At 38.8% G+C, this 20,966-nt stretch overlaps 1 protein-coding gene across 4 annotated transcripts in view; it reads left to right on the top strand.

Annotated features, from left to right (window-relative positions):
* Positions 1 to 20,966, top strand: part of GLIS3 (GLIS family zinc finger 3) — a 481,201-nt gene that overhangs the window by 163,839 nt on the left and 296,396 nt on the right. For 2 of the 4 annotated variants that reach the window (XM_028835186.2, XM_015117775.3), the window contains 2 exons: positions 2,998 to 3,205; positions 10,092 to 11,208. In XM_028835186.2, coding sequence (XP_028691019.2) covers positions 3,075 to 3,205; positions 10,092 to 11,208 — 1,248 coding nt within the window. In that variant the 5' untranslated portion in view covers positions 2,998 to 3,074. The remainder of the gene's footprint in view (positions 1 to 2,997; positions 3,206 to 10,091; positions 11,209 to 20,966) is intronic. The other 2 variants (XM_077966125.1, XM_077966126.1) reach the window with 1 other exon arrangement.

The raw sequence follows: 20,966 nt of genomic DNA on the forward strand, positions 1-20,966 counted from the left end.
GGGTTAAAGTTGACCAGTGATTGCTTCTTGGCCTTTTGGCTAAGATCAAGTGTAAAGCTGACCACTGAATTTGGGAGTAGGAGGTGGTATAGTAAGAATGTGGAGATATTAGGGAGATAATTAGCATTTCTTCATTACAAAGCAAGAAACAATGTGGATGTATGAATCCAGAGTAGAGAGTTACAGAGGCAGCCTTGACCAGTGTAAAATTCTGGCCCAGAAAGATAGATTTATAATTACTACCCCCACTGACTTCATATTCCATTCAGATCTAGTTAGCAATTCTGTGGCAAGGCATCAAAGGATTGACTTGGAGTTTTTTTGTTTTTGCTTTTTGAAAAATGGCACTGTGTATCAAAAAAGATAACCAGGAGAGTTTCAGCAGAATAATTTGTCAGTATTTAATATTCACTTATATGGATCTTTTATTTTCATTCATTCATTCTAATTTCACTGGATAGACTTTATTATGTAATGTGCGTTAGACCCTAGGTTAGGTGCTAAGGAAGTAGAGATGCCTCAAATAAGGACTTTGTCTTTAAACAGCAGTGAAGTATAAAAATGAGAGGATGGCAGGCACATACAGAGTCCAGTTCCCTGAAGTGCTATGGGTGCTGAGGCACATATGTGATGGCAGATGTGGACAAATGAAAGAAGCAGTGGTCAGATCTGCCTATCAGGTAGTGGAGGAGGAGGTCATATAGGTGGTGACCCTTGAATTGAGACCTTAAAGATGCAGAGGTGCTCACTAGGTGGATAAGTTAGGGTAAGGGCATTCCAGGTAGACAGAAGAGCATGAACAAGATAAGGGTTAAAATAAATGTTTCAGCGATCACATTAGTTTGTATTGGCTCTAAGGTGTGCGTGTTTTTACATTACAACATCTCTGAAATCTGGACATCATGCACTAGTTGGACTGGCAGTTCATGTTCTTACTGGTACATAAAATAATGGTACACCTTACAATATGTGCCACTTTAGTTTTATGAAATTATCTATTAGTATGTTTTGCCATCAAGTAGTATTTCTTGGATGCTGTTCCAGCTGCTATGTCTTTGTTTTAGAGGTAGATAGGTATTAATACCTTTTTACTGAAGAGGAAATAGGCACGGAATGACTGAATTCCTTAGATAAATATGTGACATGAAATTTGACAGAATACTTGATATTTGATGTTGCTTTTAATAGTAGTGGCTAGTAGCAATGGGACCCGGGGAGAGAATTCATATAGAGAATTCATTCATTCAGTCTTATATACTGGACTAGGCTATGAACCATCACATTGCCTTTTTTTCAAGGTAAAAAGGGAGTTTGAAAAGCTAATGCATGTAGCCTATTGAGATTTTTAAAGATATTGAATTTATGATGCATTACATAAAAGTGTACCTACTATTCTTGGTGTCAAGATGAAGCCCTGATAAAACAGTGCTTTATGACTTATGAAAACGGAATATCTGTAACTCATCTTTTAAGGCACAGAAGATGGATCAGATATAAACTGCAATGGGAGGGGTAAAGGAGAGGTTCTGGTTTATGTATCTGGGAAAGAAAATCAGAGAAATTTCTTTTGGAGCGAATAATCTTGGAAAGTGTACAAGGAAGAAACTAGGCATATCAGAGCCTAAATTTAAGCACACAGGTGTCATCAAAATACACTCTAGTAGAATCAGTTTCTGTTCTCTCTTTGAATCCCTGTGTGATTTTGTGCAGGTCAATTGCCACTTGGATTTTAGTGTCCCATAAGTCTGCACTAGACCAGGATTCCTGGCAGCTAATAATGCTGTGACTCCCCAGCATTTCTGAGATAGGGCTGCATTGATGGAAACAGTGATTGCTCCAATGTCTTGTTTGTTCTGTTGTTTGGAGGGCTCTTGGGAAGAATGTTACAAAAGATGACAAGTAAAGGCACTAAATCAATAGATTTAATTTTGGGGAAAACAAAACAGGAAATTATGAACCCCTGCAGCTAAGAAAACTGACAGTGACACTTTTCTTCCTACTTCGATCCCAAATATATCAGTGAAAAAGATGGGAAATATGCTGAGAAAAATGTAAAGCTTAATTTGTTAAAGACTGAGATCGTGTATATTTTTGTTTGCTAGAGATGAAAACAGACTATAGTTACTGAGACTTGACCAGGTAGTTGACAAAAAAAAGTTTGAAAAAATGCATCCATGTAAAAAGAATGTCTAGAATGATTCGACTCATTATGATTTTTTAATAAATGAGTCATGGCAGTGTTTGCCTTTCTCAAAGTCTTTGCTTTTCACTTTTCCATAACGACAGAGACTCTTGTGGGTTCCTTTTTTTCTTTCCCCTTTGGGTATGTATCAGCTTTTATTACACTGATTGTTACTAATGAAAATGAAAAATATATGTCCAATTTGGTTACCATGCTGTTTTTCAAATGAGCATTTTGTTTACAATTCTGTCATCCTGATTTTTTAAAAAATTGGGTAGATGTCCAATGACAGTGTGTTGAGATGAGGAGAAAAAAGTCAAGAGCAGAGAGACACAGCCAGACTACATCCTTGTAAAGAGACTTTTTCGAAGTACAGATTTGGAATGAAGTAAACCAGTTAAACAGGTTTTTTCCAGTAGTGTCAACTTTCCTTGCTGGGTGATTCAAGATATTAGCTATTCTAGGAAAAAACTTGGTTTGATACAGGCAATCCCATCTACTTACCACCTTAATCCTTTAGGGAAGGATATTATAAAATATGATTTTTAGTATAACTGGACACTTATACATAGAAGGAGTAAAATTTAAGCACATTTTGTATGAGTGCTGATTATGGGAAGTTTTCTCTTATAGCATTATGGCTTTGTCATTAGAATTGGAGAAAGCTTTTTGCTATCACCAATATTAAAAAAAAATAAAGAAATGATCTGAGGACTGTCTCTAAAGATGGGTCCTGATATAAGCATGCACATGTCTGTGTTTACTGATTTCTGATGTAAGGGACATGAAAGCTAACCTGATTCATTTGTTTTTAGGGGCTCTTGGCTTTGGGCCTCAGTGCAAGTCCATTGGAAAAGGCAGCTGCAACAATCTAGTGGTCACCAGCAGTCCCATGATGGTTCAGCGACTGGGACCCATTTCACCTCCAGCAAGCCAGGTCTCTACAGCATGCAACCAGATCAGTCCTAGCTTACAGAGGGCAATGAATGCAGCCAACCTGAATATACCTCCTTCAGATACCAGGTCTCAAGTTAACTTTTTTTTCCCCTTTCTTTATGGTATAAACACACCCCATGAGTGTTTTCCCTCTCTTTCTGAATACACACACACACACACACACACACACATATGCACACACACACAAACACACACACACAAACACACACACTCATACACTTACACACTCAAGCAACTCTCTCTATTTGAGGTTTGTAGGGGAATATGTCTAAAACTAAGAATGTGCCATCATATCATCTTAATTGGGAGGAATGGTTTAATACCTACTGTCTTGTGGTGTGAGTGAAATGAATACCTAATTTGAGATTGTGGGGCCTCAGTGACTGAAACACGGTGTGTAAATTTGTCAGTTTCTGGTGAAGCAGTCATATCATGGCCTAGCAAATTTGCATGGTCCATGTACACCTATCTTACCTGCCAGGTTTTCTATGAATATGATGCATAGTTTCCAGGCAGCTCTACAATCTGTTTTGTCCACCTGTGCATCCATCCAGCTACCCATCTACTTAAATATTTGTTAAGTACCTACTGTCTGTGTAATATAATAGTTGAAGTTTAGGGGCCTAGTAGCGAGAGTAACGATACAAAGCATACATTTTAAGACTTTCTGATGTGTCTGGAAAGGCATACTTTCGTGTTTGAGTTATATAACATTTCAACACAATGTCGATTAGGTTCCAGAGTAAGTAGGTAGTATAAATGCCATGTATCTATCTCCAAAGGAGGGAATTGAATAGAAAAGGGAAATCACCCCTCAGACAAAGTTTTACCACTCTCAAGGTTGATATTAGGTGGGAGGGGCATAAAACTAAAATACTGTACAGTGTTTAAGGTCTATTTTTATGTTTGAAATAAATTATTTTATCGTCTGGAAGTTATTTTCTTGGAAAAACACAATCCATAGTTTCTGCCTCTTAGTTCTGGTTCTACCATAACTATGGTCTTGCACAGGAATTTTACTCTCTAAGCCCCTGCTTCCTCTTCTTTGGGATTGGTAACCTGCTATGTGCCTTGCAATTCTGGGATCTTGTGTTTTCTTCCTTTCCTTCCTTCCAACCCCGTTCTCCCCTCTTGTATCTCTGTGCTGTCCCTCCTGGTCACTATTTAAGACTCTGAAATCATAGTTCCTAAATCATTTATTTATGCTTATTTTTTCATGAGATAGAAACTTGTTTTTCACCTGAGACTTTTTGTGATGGGAAGCTGCTGTCATTTTCCCATTGATGATTATGCCTTAAGGGACTCCTCAGACTTGCTGAGTGCTGCATGTAAAATGAACTCTGCTCATGCAGTGGGTGTCATTGGGAAGCCTTCAGCTTCCTTTCTGTGGCAAGTCCAGCCCATGCCTTGAAGGCAGAAGTCATAATTAATGGTGAAACTGACAGTAGTCAGGGCACAGACTGCTTAAGCCATGTATCTTATGCAGTCCCTTTTATGGGTCGGCCAGAGAGGGGTCATTATCTCATTGTTTTCTGGCATATTTGATTCCTCAGCATAATTTTATAACCTTAAAAGACAGCACCTTAATGGTTCACTGATAAGTGTTTTTGACTATATATTTATTATTTGAGTCCTTCTATGGAATTTTTTTTTTTCAGGATGAGCAAAGAAACAGGAATTGGGAATTGGCTTGGTGAAATATGGAACTTACTTTTAGCAATTTGGAATGGTTGCATTTATTTGTGAGCCTTGGTTTGTGTATTTCATCAATGGAGAGAAAGAATAAGGGGCAACAGTTCAATAAGAGGCAAAGTTCAACATTTTACTAGAGATAAAGAGAAGATAGAGAGAGAATCAGCTTAGTGTTTTATACATTGGGGGCACGCTGGGAGTGGATGGAAGTAGAAAAGGAGGCATGAACTGTCCAGTTTGAGAGATGCTGCCCTATGAAAAGCTGCAAAATGTATTGTTTTTCCTGATTATATAATTCTTATTCACTGCAGAAAATGCGGAAAACATGGAAAAGTACCAAGCACTAAATGACAGTCATCCTGAATTCTATCCGCAGAGACAACCATGGGTGGAATTTTGATATACATCCTTCTAGCTATATTCAAACATATACAATAAACATAGGCTTTCCTTGCCACTAAATTGATCTAGTAATCTACATAGTTTTTAATTACCTTTTTCCAGTTAACAATTATAAGCTTTTATAATAAAATCCTCTTTCAGCATCATATAATGGCTTCTTCCTGTCCCGGATTCCACTTTATAAAGAAAGTTTATAAATAAAATTATAATTTTAAAAATCAGTCTTTTGTTAGTTGGCACTTACTTGTTTCCCATTCTTTAAATATTATAAATAATGCTTTAGTGGATCAGCTCTGTACATCTTCTGTGCACAATTCTGATTATTAGAATAAATTCTTAAAAGTAAAATGTGTTAAAAGAGTTTTGAGGCTTTTTATACATATTATCAAATTGTACTGCGGGAACTCACTAGCAATTTATAAACTAACCAGCAGTATAAGAGAGTGCCTGTTTTCTAAGACACCATTCATTAGTAGGTATTATTATTTTTAGGACTTTTGCTAATTTAGAACTTTGCCAGTTTGATCTGTAAAATGTTATTTTATCTTAATTTGCAGTCTTAATTATTGACAATATTGAAGTTTTCATAAATAAATCTATGAAGTTTCATAGATTTATTGGCTGTTTGTATTTTTTCTTTTGACCTCCTTTGGGTATGTTTTTTGGGTGTGCTCATCTTGGGAAAAGCTCTTTTTCCTTAGCTTTGTTGGATTCTATTTAATCCAATGATAAGAATCATGCCTTAATGCTGTATATTTGCCTAGATTAATCTCCTAACCATTTCTGATTACCTGTGCTTAATGATAAATGCAAACTATATCTTACCATCTTGAAGATCCAGGAGACATTCTTGATTTAGGCATTGCCAAAACTCGAATACGGAGGTCATTGTATATATTTCCCCTAAAATGACAAGGCTGAGGTGCTGATACAATAGCAGTTTCATAGAGCAGTCTTAACAAACATTGAGTAGTAGAAGAGATCAGATGCTACCTGCATGGGTTTTGTAGCATACTTAGCTTTTCTAGTGTTTTCACATGCATCGTAATCCGGCATTTTATGATTAAATATTCATAAACTACCTGCAAATATTTCTGTTTAAGACCCAATGGAACCAGGACACAAAGTCCAGGTGCTTAGCTTGTCAGTGACAAAGTTCAGCCATCACAGAATGTCATTCCAGATCCAAAAGGGCACTGTATTTAGATTTTTATTTCCTAAATCAGAAATTCTTGGGCATGGTTTCCTTTGAGAGTATATCCACAAAGGTGAGAGAAGGCTAAGGGGGCTGAGGATGCACTCCAGGCTCTCTGTAAATCGTAACAGTTTATAAAGCCATCCTGTCTTTAAATACAGTACTAATTCTTTTGGGGAATTTGCTGAGGCACATAGACATGAATTTCCAGACAGACTACGACCGGCCATCTTTTTCATGATCTACATATATAGGAAATACATCTTTTCTTTTGAGGAATTCTCCATGTGATCTATTAGAACTTATTTTGAGCTTGGCATTGAAGCAAACATCTAACATGGTCATCAGGCCTCTCATGCTCTTATGGCCCCATACAAGTTACTGAGTTCTTGCTTGACCAGCCACCCTACTCATTTTTGCTGATGGTTTCTGAGTTTTCCTATTAGTTTTATTTTGTTCAAGATGTATCTCCTTTCCTTTCACATATAGTTCCAAATTAACCAATCACCAGAAGTAATATCATTAGGATCAGATGAGCATATGGAAATGGAGATTGCTCTCAAATGATGATACAGCTGCCACTTTCTTTGCCATGGGCCTGGTGTGGGTAGCAGCAGGAGTTAGAGGTGAGAACCCTTTGGAACCATTCTCATTCATTCAACATGTTATTGCAGAAAGAACAGAAAATTTGGGTGCCCATCGTAGCTTGTGTGACTTTAAGCCTGTTATACCAGGTCTTTCAATTAAGCAGAGCACTGTGGGTCACATGTGGGATACAATGTAAAGAAAACAACAGAGAATATGTATCATCCAGTAGGTCACTGCCTATCAAGCACAGCTTCATTTGTATTTCTCTAAGAACTTTGGGGTGTATGTATGTATGTATATGTGTGTGTGTTACTGGGAGAAATTTCCCAAACCCTGTTTTATTCTTTGTAAAATAGAAGTTATTTTTAAAATCCAGTTTACTTACCTGACAGGTTGTATCAAATGAGATCATATATAGCGAAAACGCTTTGTGAGTGCTATAAATAATGCTCCATTGTCATTATATTGATTATTTATTTACTTTCCTAATCAACAGTTTTTTGAGTACTTAGTATGTATCTAACATTCTAGTAGGCACTGGGAAGATAAAAACGATCCCTTCTGTTAAAAGACTTTGAAATTTATTGAAGAATAGAACACCCACAGATGCCTGAAGTTAGCTACATTTAAGACATGTTGCAGACAGTATATAACTTCTTTGGGAAGAGAACTCTCACTGGGAGCTAGTGTATTGGGGAGAGATGTCAAGGATTAGAGCTTTGAAAGATTAAAAGATGTGAGTAATCACACAGGAGGGAGACTGGCTGCTAGGCAAAGGCCATTTGGGGAAGTTTTGTTCTTATTAGGTGTTTGAGATAGGAGAGAGTTCTCTGTTCATATTAATACTTTAATGAATAGAATATAGAATTTGCTTTCTGAAAAATATATGATAATTGTCTTAGAAAACTCAGATATCCAAGAAGTTATAGAATGTGCCTGCATGGCTTTATGCTCAGATTTAAATTGAGCCATATTTAGGTATAATTTGAGAGAAATGAGAATCATCTCTCAACAATGGAGCAAATGAACGTTTCACTATAGGCTGCCCTGAAACCAAATAATACAATTTTATAAGCAAAGTATATATAGGTGGATAACATACTTCTGTCTGTTAGTCATGACTTAACAATCTAATATGCTCCAGTATGACAGTGACAGGCAATTGTAGCACCTGAGAATGTGCATTCATTCAGGCATGTAGCTCTGCCAAAGCTCTGGTTCTTTATGTTCTATGAACCTTCTCAACCTCCGGGTGTAAAGCAGTCAGTTGTCTCTGCCTTATATATGACAGGACTACTAATTTAGTTTGGGTCTGAAAGCAATTCCTGGATCTTGCTGGGGAAAAGACCAAAAGGCCCTTGACATCCAATCACCAGGATCCTTCAGCTGAGCTCTGCAGGAAGAGCCACATGCTGCTAAGTATGCTGGGAAAATAATTGAAAAGTGTCCTTGGGGAATTAAAAACTAGATGATTCCCAAACCACTTTGGGGCTTGCAAAAAGACTACAACCTGAATTTAAGGATGTGGACCAAGAGGAAAATCTATGTCAAGGGCAACTGGATATAAATTCCTGCTGTGTTTGTCATTGGTAAACATCACTTCACTTGATGGTAACATCTCGTTGATCATGGTGTTATCACCTTGTACTGTGCATTTTGGAGCTGAGATGTTTTTCTTGCTATATCACATGCTTGTAGGAAATGGTGTTTGTGGCTTCCATTTTGTGAAACGGAGTAAGATGAACAGGTGGGATGAAAATGCTTCTCTTTTCCCTCAGTTCCTTTGCGACAGGTTGATGTTTAAGAGCTGGAAATAATTTGTTCATTTTGAGAAGACACACGTTTTATATAACGTTTTGTTGTGATTAACTTTTTTGTTAGAAAAAAAGATCTCAGTAGAGAGTCAAGGCAGGTACATATAATAAGCCAGGTTCTTCTGATATACAACATGTCTCAGTCAAGAAATACAGTGTGTTATGTCTTGCCTTTGTGGCAAGTTTTCATCCAAGGGACGTATCTTTTCTCCTCAATTATTTTCACACTTGATATTAGCCAAAAGATTGAGAAGTGATTTTTATTTTCAAGGCAACAATGTCACAGTAAAACAAAATGAATTTTAAAGTGACCAGAGCTACATTATGAACCATTTTGATATGCAGATAATATATTGTGAGAAATAGGGTGTGTTTTTTAAAGGGTAAGAAGAATAGGACAGGAATTGTTGCAAAAGTGAACTACAGAAAGTGAATGATCTGCTCTTGGCCCAAAGCTGCTTGGATTTAAGGACGAGAGTTCACAAAAAACCCAGCTAGCAAATGTGATTAAATCTTGCATGGCTCCAATGCATTAATTCCAGATATGACTTGTTATCAGTTTGTTACTCCTTTATATATTATAGCTGCTTTTTATATTTTTTTCCTTTCTTGGGGTGATTTGATGTGACTAAGTACTGGCAATGTGAATTACTATCTTTAAAAATATCAGGATAATTCCTTAATATCAGTGAAACTAAATTGTGAAATTATTAAGTCCCCTGGACAACCCTTTGACTTTGAGGGTTTACTTTTTTTCAAATAAAGCATGAGTTTATATGTTACTTTCCCAAATAGATTTTACTTGAAGGCTGGGATTCTATTTAGATTTGTATTGCCTGAAAAGCCTGTCATAACATGCTGCACACAGTAGGTGCTTAACAAGTACTTATTTGGTTGGCTTTAACAGGTATCAGTAATTTTTCCCTGGTCTCCAATTTTTCCCCCATATTGAAAAAGTTATTTAAAAATAAAGCAAGGACTATTTATTACTAAAGTATTAAGATTATTTATAACAATAGATCTTTTGTTACATTATTTCAGTGAGCATTAGGTTTTATTGTTCTTCTTGGTAAGATGTTATTTACCTGGAACTAGAAGCCTTGGATTTTATCTTAGCCCAAGAATGTGTGTTTAGCGCAGAACGTAACTAGGGGAAATACTTAAGGGATTGTCAATGCAGTGTTCTTTTAGCTCTTAAGCAATCCATATCCTGCTAAAATGTTTATCTTTTTTTTTCCTTCCTTTCTGGCTGCTGTTCCAGGTCCCTTATTTCGCGTGAGTCTTTGGCGTCCACGACTTTGAGTCTGACGGAAAGTCAGTCGGCCTCGAGCGTGAAGCAGGAGTGGTCTCACGGCTACAGGGCCCTCCCTTCGCTTTCCGCCAACCACAGCTCTCAGAATGGCATTGATCTAGGGGACCTCCTTAGCCTTCCTCCCGGGACATCCATGTCCAGCAATAGTGTCTCTAACTCATTGCCATCCTACCTTTTTGGCATGGAAAATAGCCACTCTCCTTACCCTAGTCCTCGGCACTCATCCACCAGGTCCCACTCGGCCCGCTCTAAGAAGAGAGCACTGTCCCTGTCCCCGCTGTCGGATGGCATCGGGATAGATTTCAATACCATCATCCGCACGTCGCCCACGTCCTTGGTGGCCTACATCAACGGGTCGAGGGCTTCCCCGGCCAACATGTCCCCGCAGCCAGAGGTCTACGGGCATTTCCTGGGCGTGCGCGGCAGCTGCATTCCCCAGCCGTGCCCGGTGCCCAGCAGCCAGAAGGGCGTGCTGGTGACCCCTGGAGGCCTGGCGCTGCCGGCCTACGGCGAGGACGGGGCCCTGGAGTACGAGCGCATGCAACAGCTGGAGCACGGCGGCCTCCAGCCAGGCCTGGTCAACAACATGGTGGTGCAGCACGGCCTGCCGGGTCCCGACAGCCAGCCGGCCGGCCTGTTCAAGACCGAACGCCTAGAGGAGTTCCCGGGCAGCGCCCTAGACCTGCCCCCCGCGCCTCCTCTCCCTCCTCTGCCGCCGCCCCAAGGTCCTCCACCCCCTTACCATGCCCACCCGCACCTTCACCACCCGGAGCTCGGGCCCCACGCCCAGCAGCTGGCCTTGCCCCAGGCCGCCCTGGACGACGACGGGGAGATGGACGACGTCGGGGGCAAGCATTGCTGCCGGTGGATCGACTGCAGCGCCCAGTACGACCAGCAGGAGGAGCTCGTGCGGCACATCGAGAAGGTCCACATCGACCAGCGCAAAGGGGAGGACTTCACTTGCTTCTGGGCCGGTTGCCCTCGAAGATACAAGCCCTTCAACGCCCGCTATAAACTGCTGATCCACATGAGAGTCCACTCCGGGGAGAAGCCCAACAAGTGTACGGTGAGTTTCCGAAGTGCAAGGGGTGGCCTTTCTTGAAGGCCCGGCTTACTTTGCATACGTGTATTTTTTCCCAACTCGGCCCATGGGACAGAGGACCTTTTCTTCTTGTATGGAGTTTGCATGCGTGGTGGTCTAGGTATCCATGAGATGGGGTTCCTCTTCAGCTTGAGGAAGGGGAAGGTTTATTCCATGATTAGTGGCTCTCCATTTCTATATTTCCTCCTGCAAAGGTACATGATCCATCCCAGCAGGTGATCTTGGAAAGGAGATGCCAGCCAGGTACCAACTATGAATTTCCTTACTGTGAATGGATGTGCAAGAGCAGAAAGACACAGATTGCACATCAGCAAGCTTTAGTTCTTTTCCAAAGCAAATATTCAGTGACTTTTCCTTCCCTCCAATAACCGGCTAGAACTGGGATGGGGAGAAGAGTGGTTTTGGTATTTGAAAAGGAACTCACCATTTAGCAGCTTGGCTAGTAAAAGTGTTCCGGCATGCATCCACATGCCTGCACTCTGTACCTTCCGGGGTTGAGAGACTAGCTAATGATTTATAGTCAGCATAAAATCACCCAGGGGATACACAGGAGCAGAGTCTCGCAGGATCTTGACTAATTTTAAGAGGCAATTTTGTAGAGCGGTATGAGGAGAAAGAGCAGGGAAGCCTTTGGTGCTGAGGGAAGTGGGCCTGATGTCTCTTTGTTCCTCGCCTCTGCCTTTCACAACATCCATCCTGGAACTCTCTCTGTTTCTTGGCAAAATGTACTATTTTTGAATAATATGATTCTTAAATGATTTCACAACAATTTCACACCTCACAGAAACCCTCAGGGTTTATAAGCAGGGCATCACCCTTGGGATCATGAGATGGCTTTGCACAATCTCAGACAGCTCACTTAAGTCTTGGAAAAAGAAGAACATATGTTTTATATTAGTTTAGATGGACAGAAATATTTCATTTAGAGTTGAAGTCTAAGATTTCTATGTATTCCCTGGATATTGAGTATGGTGCAGGTCACTAAATATGTGAAATATATAAATCAATTTGAACAGAAATTTATTTGTACTGTGGTTCCCCAGCCCGAGTTCCTTCTTTCTGTAGTATGTCAGTGATGAAAAAGAATCTGGACTATGTGTATGTTTGATTATAGATTGGCCAAGGTTTCTGATTCATGTAAAAGCAAACCAAACAGGTGATAGCTATAATGCAAGTATTCAAAGCACTTTTTCACTGCCCAGTAGGTATTTTTGAAAGAGTTTTAAGAATTTCTTGTGGAATGGAATTGCATTTCTTGTCACTACATTATGCACCACATTGTGATTTTTCTCAAGGAAAACCTGAAGCTGATACCTTGCGAGAATGCCAGGTTATATGAGTGAAAAGAATAATTACTTTCCAGACGGCAAAACCTTGCTCTGTCACTAGGGTTCTGCATTAAAAATGCCAGAAAGAGACAAGCAATTGAAGGCAAATCCATTTACTCTGGAACACACCGGCCTATTGCAGGCAGGAAAGACATTCAGCCTCTGAAGGAAAACAGTCCAACCTTTTAGTTCTGACTAATCCTGGCTGAAAATAGTTTACTGGATTTGGCTTTACTGAAATAAACATAAAGGCTCGAATTATCCAGAAAAATATTTTTTGCATTGCAAAATTAATTTTTGTGCAATAGGATTTCCCCATTTTCCTACTGTTCCCAGGCTTTGCAAAGACATGTAACTTTATAAAGTTGACTTTTGCTGAAGTGCATGATGAATATCAAAAATAGAAATAGTTCAGTGAAATAATAAGCTGATAGGTTAATGTTTGCAGGCTTATGCATAGCTTCTCATTGTATTGTTAAGGATGTATGGGAGATAATTTCTCTCCCTCTGATCTGCCCACTCCCCGCTTCTAGATGGAATCTTTATAAAATTCAGATTGGTGATTTAACAGTGTATCGAATCTAGGACCACAAAGCATTTATTTACACATGTAATAGTGCAAATAATAAACAGGGTTTCTTAGGAGCTCACTAATGCTGCAATTCTAGTTCTGGGGCTATATATTTTTAGCAGGAAGCCTTCATTTTCTTCTAAAACATACATATTATGGGCAGTATGTCTTCTGAAAACTGTTATGTTGCTACATGTCATCTACTTGATTTGTAGGGTGATAGCCAACTGGCAGCAATTAATTTTGCTGTGAAAGTTTAGCAGTCTTCTTAAGTTGTAATCCAAGGATAGAATACCCTGGTTTTTAAAGTAGATATACACCTGGAAAAAATGTATTTTTCTGCCTTTTGCAAAATGCATATTTATAGTCTTGGAGTCCAGACACATACAACTGTTACAACTAAAATGTTTCATCTCCTACTGATTTAAAATCTGATGGTAGTTGACTCAAAGCTCAAGATCTTGGCCAAGTAAAATGGCCACATTCTTCTTTTGGAAATGCGAAGTGATCTTTGGTTTTTGTGGCTTGTCATACAGTGCAGGGCTCGGAGCAGTCTAAATTGTAAGACCCAGGCCATTTTTTGTTTTACGTATGTTTAACTGCTATTTTCTGTGTATTATAGTTAGAGTTAGTCATTTTCACTTGCTTAGCTTATTGACCTAAGAAAGAAATGATGACCACATTGTGTTTGGTGACCATGACTACAAGCAGCACAAAGAGCTTCTGGAAGTTATGGTAAAATAGGGGTGTGTGAGAGGGCTAACTCAGTGACGGCTTGCTTACAGTAAGCGGCTGCCACTGGTATCCTCCCTCATGCCAAATTCCATGTCATGCATGAGAGAACGTATTCTCAGAATCTCTGACCATGACTCCCTGGACTTATCAGAACCCTGGGATTCACATCATTCAGGATTCTGGGTGGCAGAACTGGGGGAGGGCTGTGAATTTATTATTTGGTTAACTTACTGGAAGAAGAGAATGGGTTCTTTTCCTTTCCCCCCCCAACTCCACCCTTCTATAGATCTCTTTCTTACTGCTTCGGTGGAAAACCCAACCAACTGCTCTCTTTCCAGGCTTGGTCTCGATTGCAGAGACATTCCCATCCAGTGGCAAAGGGCTTGAGAAGTAAAGGCCTCTGTAGACAGGCAGGCAGACCTCAGCTAGTCAGAAACCAGGATATGCCAATATTACATTTAAAAATACCTGACTCTATTCACTGCTATTAACTATAGTAATTTCTAGGTGCTAAATCTCTCTATTTGGACCTTCCTGAGCTTAGACCAACTGCAACCTTGGTATATCTCAGAATTATCAAATTATTTGAGCATTGTCAGCTGTAACTGTGGAATTCTATTAAGTTTTTCTGAGATGGTAAGGTCACAGGTCAGAACAAGTCATGGAGTCTCTGAATTTGTCCCTTTCCCAAATCCCTGTTTCATGTTCCTAAAAGGACAACATGAAGTGTAACCCCAAACCATAAATGTACACTAATCATCCCTAACAGTATCCATAGTAAATGGTTCCAACAGAGTGCACCCTGAGAATGTTTTTACTGTAGATCTTTTTGCTATTAAGTTGAAGAGCATGAGGTGGCTGGGTAACGTGCCCAGTGAGTGTGTTCTGAATGAGCTTAGGCATGCTTTGTCTGTTGGTGCTTCTCACGAGAAAGCCTGTCTGCCTATCTGGGGCAGAGTGAGTAGAGGGACACAGGGTTCTGTTGCTAGGATCAGAAACACGGATGACTTGCCTTCACATGTGATTGAAAGCAGTTGTGCTAGCAGGTTAGGAAGTGCTGATAAGGGAATTAGGGGGAATGTGGGTCTCCACTTAAATTTTATTTTTCCTGGATGAATTTTATCCAATGGCAAAAAGGAATTTTTCAAAACTTTTACCCACCCACGGATTTTCATGAAAATATCACTGACCAAAGACCAGTTTTGAATTTTGTATGAATTGACTCATTTCTCCACAGGCATTTTGCCTGGCAAAATCCAGAGTATTTGCTTTGGCTTGAATATTGGGCAGTGGTGCTTTTTAAGTAACATTGGATTATGATTTCAAGAAAATAAATACAGAGCTGGAACCATGTCCCCATTCCTCTTTTATGGCCTGATGTATGGCTTCACAGGCCAGCTTTGGCCTCCTAAGACATGTCTTGAGGAAATGTAAATTCATTGTAAGCTATGGAAGAGCTTTTTCACATCCACTTTTATTTTGATAAGACTTGGTGTTGATGTGGTCTATGACCAGAAGGACCTTAGGAAGATATCATCTAAGCATAATTCTTAATTCCCACTTCATAATCCTCATATTGGCAACAATGGATAAATTATCATAATACCAAGTATCAATAAGGGTATGGAGAAGTGGATATACTTTAACATTGTTGGAGAGAGTAAATTGGTGTAATCACTTTGGAGATCAATTTGGTAATACCTAGTCATGTTGAAGATGAGTCTATCCAATAAAACTGTGTCAAGGTGCCTACCCTAGAGAAGCTTTTGTATATGGTGGCAGGGAGACATGAAAAAAGGTGTTTATTGCTTTTGTTTCTCAAAAAAGTGTAAATAACATAACTGTCCATAGATAAGTCAAAAAACTATGGCTTATTCCTAATGAAATATTATAAAGGAGTTTAAAATTAAAATATGCACACATATATTACGTATATATCTATTAACATGGATACATTTCAAAGAACAATGTTGAGTGAAAAAATATATGCACAAGGGTGTATATGGTATTAATACAATTTATGTATATTTAAACACAAACCGGGCAATATTATACAATAGATAAATAATTATGTGATTAAACAGTAAAATCATGTGGGCAGGGTAATTAGTAACTTTAGGATAGTGGATACCTCTCAAAAGGAAAGAAATAGAAAGAGATGGGATGTGAGGATTTTACTTTCTCTTTTTTTTTCCAGAGAGAGAATTGAAAGAGATATGGCAAAATACTGTTATTTTAACTTGATGGTGGTAATATAGGTGTCATAGGTGTCTGTTGTAATATTTGGTATGCTTTACTGCCTATTTGAAATATTTCATAGCTATAAGGATATATTTTTATCTAAAAATAAATGAAAGCCAATTACTATCACATTCCAATTTCTTTCCACCCATATCATTTTTTTAGATGAGAACAAAGCCCAGAGAAATTGATTTTTCCAAGACTGTTAAGTTATTTAGCTGTTCCATACTTAGAGCTTCTGAGGCTGCAGTTCTTAACCCTGGCTGACACTGGAATCACCTGGGGAGTTTTACAAAGTACCCCTACCTGGGTCCCATCTTCAAAATTTGTGATGTAATTGACCTGGGATGCGGCTTCCAAGGTGATTCTAATGAGCACTCAAGGTTGATAACCAGTATTGTAAAAGTTTTCCAGTTTTGACATTAGTGCTAGATAAATAAAAGCCTACCCGGTTACTTCTGTTAAGATGCAGGGATGCAGTGTTTAGTAAAGAGTACGTGTCTACTTATTCTCAATGGCCTGACAGTAATCTCTACATTATTATCAATGGCCTGACAATGATTAGGGTAGTTTAATGTTCTCTTGTAATAAAATTCAGAGACAAGATAAGATATTAGAGTGATTGGTAGTGTCAGAAGGCTTTCAACTGAGTGTCCATTTCACGTTCAGTGTCTCTTTCTTTACAATTATTAGTCAAAGTTTGGGAGGAGTCTTGCACTGAACCATGTATACGTTGTCACCACCTCATTGCCTCCTTCATTTAGCAGTGGAGCTGGCAAATTTGTCACACTGTTCCCATTTTTAACGGTAAGATAGAGTGTTCGCTCTTCCAAACACAATGCAGACTTTCAGCTTTTAATAGAAAATGATCTTCAAAACACTTTTGCTACTATGGACATTTCTGAAGAGTTGGTAAATTACCAAAATATTGAATTTTCTCTTTTATCAAATCTGCCTGATGTGATTAAATAAATAAAATTAACATTAATATCCTCTTTGTCTCTTGAGGCTGAAACACCACCAGTGAACATCTGGTAAAGATCAGAGTGAGTGTAGCTTCCAAGTCATATCCCACAAGGCATCGGTCTGTCAGATATTAAAAGCAAACTCCATGATTTAAAAAATAAAACCAAATCTTAAGATTTCTTTCCCAGCAATTTTATGTAAGAGATACAAACATATTTATCTATGTAAGCACATGTTCAACATACTGTAGACACATATATGTCACCATAAATTACAAATCCCTTAGTGTAGGTAAAAACGAAACCACAGAAATCCTCATTAGATGGGGCATTGACCACAGTCTATAAGGCATCTGTCAAACCAGATTTCATATCCCAAAACACAGTTTAGAAACCTGCCATTTGGTTAAAGGTTTAATTTGGTTTCCCTTTAGAAAGCATTTAATTCAGTTTACCTGGGGAACTGATCTTTCATGAACTTTGTCCTGAAAATAAATTCATAGCAGATTTGGGCAAACATTTCAAAGCTAATCGTGGTTTATGTTTCTTTGCCCTGTGATTCTAGGATTAATGAAAAACAATAGATAATGAGAGCAACCCTAAGAGGTTAAATATTTGAGGCTTTATCCTCATTAAACAAAATCATTAACTACATGATGGTTAATGTTCCTTTTAGTTCATATTTGTTTTGTGGTTTTTCTCTAATTTCATGCCTTGAAATAATGTCTTTCAAATTAGAAAGAATTATGTAAATCTTTTCATAAATGATCTGATTAAGGGAATGTATGTCAAACCTTTGGAGATTTGTTCATATATAGATTCTAAAATGTGTTTTTCTCAGTTCTTTCAGACTGCACCAGTGTGGAAAATTAGTTTGGCAATGTATTAGAAACACCCTTTGTGACCTTTGGAGTATTTCTTGATTGCCTTTTCTTTTGATTGGTCGTGTTGTCATTTTTGGGTCCAGATAGAATTTGAATGTGTAGAGTGAAAGACCAAACACATTTATTTTTCCAAAAAGAAGAGGTCATCTGATTCTCTTTGATCTTTCAGAAATGTTTTCTTCAAGTTCTGGGTAGAATGATTTGGAAAATAGATTTTTTTTTTTTTCCAGGCAAATTTATTAGTTTCTACTGTAATTGCTGAGTCAGGGCTTCTAAGCTGTCAATACAACAATGCTTGTTGTAACCCTGGACGGTGGATCTGTGGTTGGTTAACCCAGAGCCTGCGTAGGGAAGTCTTGATTTTACGTCTGCTCTAACTCTGGGAAGCCTGTGTCCTTCATCCAGAGGGGAGACCAATCTGTCCAATAGGTGTCATCGCTCATATAGGAGGTTGGTGTAGATAGGAATTTGGTGAGAAAGTAGAATGAAACCTGTGTGTTTTCATTTTGCAGCACAGTATTTATTTTCCTTTTCTTGGGCCACAGGTACAGAGCTTGAGTAGGGAGAATACTTAATTTGTTAGAAGGAGAATTTTGAATAATTTTTTAAATGATTAGTTAGAAAAGTTGTTGAGAAATTGGAACATGATATGACCAGCTTCTGGGCAGGCAGGAGCAATATGCTTGGGTAAATATATACCCTAATGCTCTAAAATTAGGGTGAGCATATACTTTATTTTTCAAATCAGCACACTTTTGAGAGTGAAAGTGGGTTTGTCTCACTGGAACGTCAGTCTAAATCAGGATTGTCCTGAAAAAAATTAGGGTGTATAGTTACGTTACCCAAATAGTATGTGTCCTGATGTGTTCACTCATTGTGTGTTCATTCATTCATTTGATCACTGAGTGCAAACCATGTACCTTATCTGGGGGGTACAGAAATAAATGAGACATTCCCTTTGGGAGCTCACAATCTATTGGGGTGACAATTGTGTAAACAGTAAAACAAGGGCTGTGATATATGGCTATGCAAACTTTTAATGGGAAAACTAGGGGAAGAAGCTCCCAAGTATGCCTGTAGAGATTGGGCAGGCTTGTTAGAGGAGGTAACTGCATCCTGAAAGAAGACAGTAATTCTTACAGAGAAAGGAAAGGAGGCCATTTAAGCCTGCACATCACCATATGGAATAGCACAGGAGTATGAAAGAGCACAGAGGAAGAAACAATTCTCAAGTAGTTTGATGGTCCAAGACTAGGTAGTAGTGGAAGTGAGGCTGGAAGAAGTCATGAAGGACTTATACTACCAAATAGGGATCATTTTTAAGAATTGGAAACCTAGTTAATATAAATGCAAATGTAGTCAATAAAAAATATCTTAGGAGGGTAGCATCACTTAGGTAGCAAGCACTGTGTTTCAGTGGATGCGAAATGAAACTTTGACTTCCCCAGGCCTTCTCCATTATCTCTTAAAGTTTATAGTTTAATTCCTCATTAAAACATATCCCTTGGCAGCTATCATATGAAACACACGTTTATCTTATGCCAAGTGATCAGCTAGGGAAACACGTCAATGTAGTCTAGCATGAAAGCATTTTCTGTTGTGGACTTTAAAGAAAACAATTAAAAATCTGGGGAAGACTAGAGACCAGAGTTATTTGATCAATTATGTAGAATGATTAAGATGTGGACAGAGGCTGCATACATTATCCTAAGTATGAGTAGCTTTCCATTAGTTAAATATTTCCTTTTATAATCTGTAAAGAGAGTGAAGTATTGTACTGTTAAACAAAGGTTTGGACTGGTGCTCATTATGCTGAGTTTGTCAGCCTTTTCAAGATTTTTTTCCTTCACTGCTGAGATTTACTTTGGAATTTTTTTTTCTGCTCAGACTGAATTAATACAGAACAGAGTGAAATGCTTGAGCTGTTTAGAGGAGAACAAATTAAATCAATTCCCATCAAAATGGCACCCGTTCCCAGTGACTCAGTCCTGAACACCATAGAACCCCATGTCTCTCTAGACTGGGGAAGGCAGCTTGAAAGGAAGACTTGCCTTTTGTTACTTGAGCTTCTTTCTCTGGCAGCACGAGCCCTCCCCTGGGTTTGAGCCACCCAAGTTTGTAGAGTCATTTGCCTGTTGACCGGAGAGCACAGCCAAAGGCCCAGGTCAGTGGACTCAGGCATTCAGAATGTTCTAGAGAGGGCATCTGATTGGTCCTGGATCCTTGCTTTTAAAATTTATGAGGCAGATTCTCAGGCTTCTCTCACCAGACAGTTTTCTTTTCTGTGTTTTAGAATGTTTGTTTGAAAGTGCTTTCATTTTTAAGTAGGGGCCTGGGTATTGGGCCTGTTGCATGTGTTTTTGATGAGACATATTGTTACTACTGACTCTCTTTTGTCACTGTCTCCCCATCCCTAGTCCCAGTGTCTAGTATGAAAATTGCCCCGAAGAGCAAATGGTGATTTATTAGCCAAGAGAATGGATTTGGGGTTGGGAGAACAGTTGTAATGAAGCAAAAATGGAGGACTTGGCCTTAAATAAAATTCTGAAATAGAAATTTGTCTTTCATCTCATTTGTGGTGAACCCTACTGCCTTCTTCCCTCAGAGTTTCCATGCTGCTTCACAGGCCCCATGCCTTGCTCCTTATTTTTCCTCTCCATAGAATTTAGGCTTGCTTTTGGGAAAGAACTGCAGGAAAGAGAAATTCATACATATAATGAACAGCTGAGAAAAGATTCAGTGTGCTGGCTCTCCCAAGGGTATCTACATTTTAACGAGAAACAAAGTATCAAACCTCTTCCTTAGACCAAAAACTTGTTCAGAGAAGTGGAGGTGAAAGAAAATGACTATGTTACACGAATTCTGAGCTACTATGTTACTTTAATTCGCACTATCACCCTCAGAGCTAAGTAATTTCTGGGATTTGAGATTCAGACTCTCTTCTTCCTACTACATATTCAAAGATCATTAATTATTCACCTTTGAATCCTACCCACAG

The sequence above is a fragment of the Macaca mulatta genome, chromosome 15 (genome assembly GCF_049350105.2).
Source record: "Macaca mulatta isolate MMU2019108-1 chromosome 15, T2T-MMU8v2.0, whole genome shotgun sequence".
Taxonomy (NCBI): Eukaryota; Metazoa; Chordata; class Mammalia; order Primates; family Cercopithecidae; genus Macaca; species Macaca mulatta.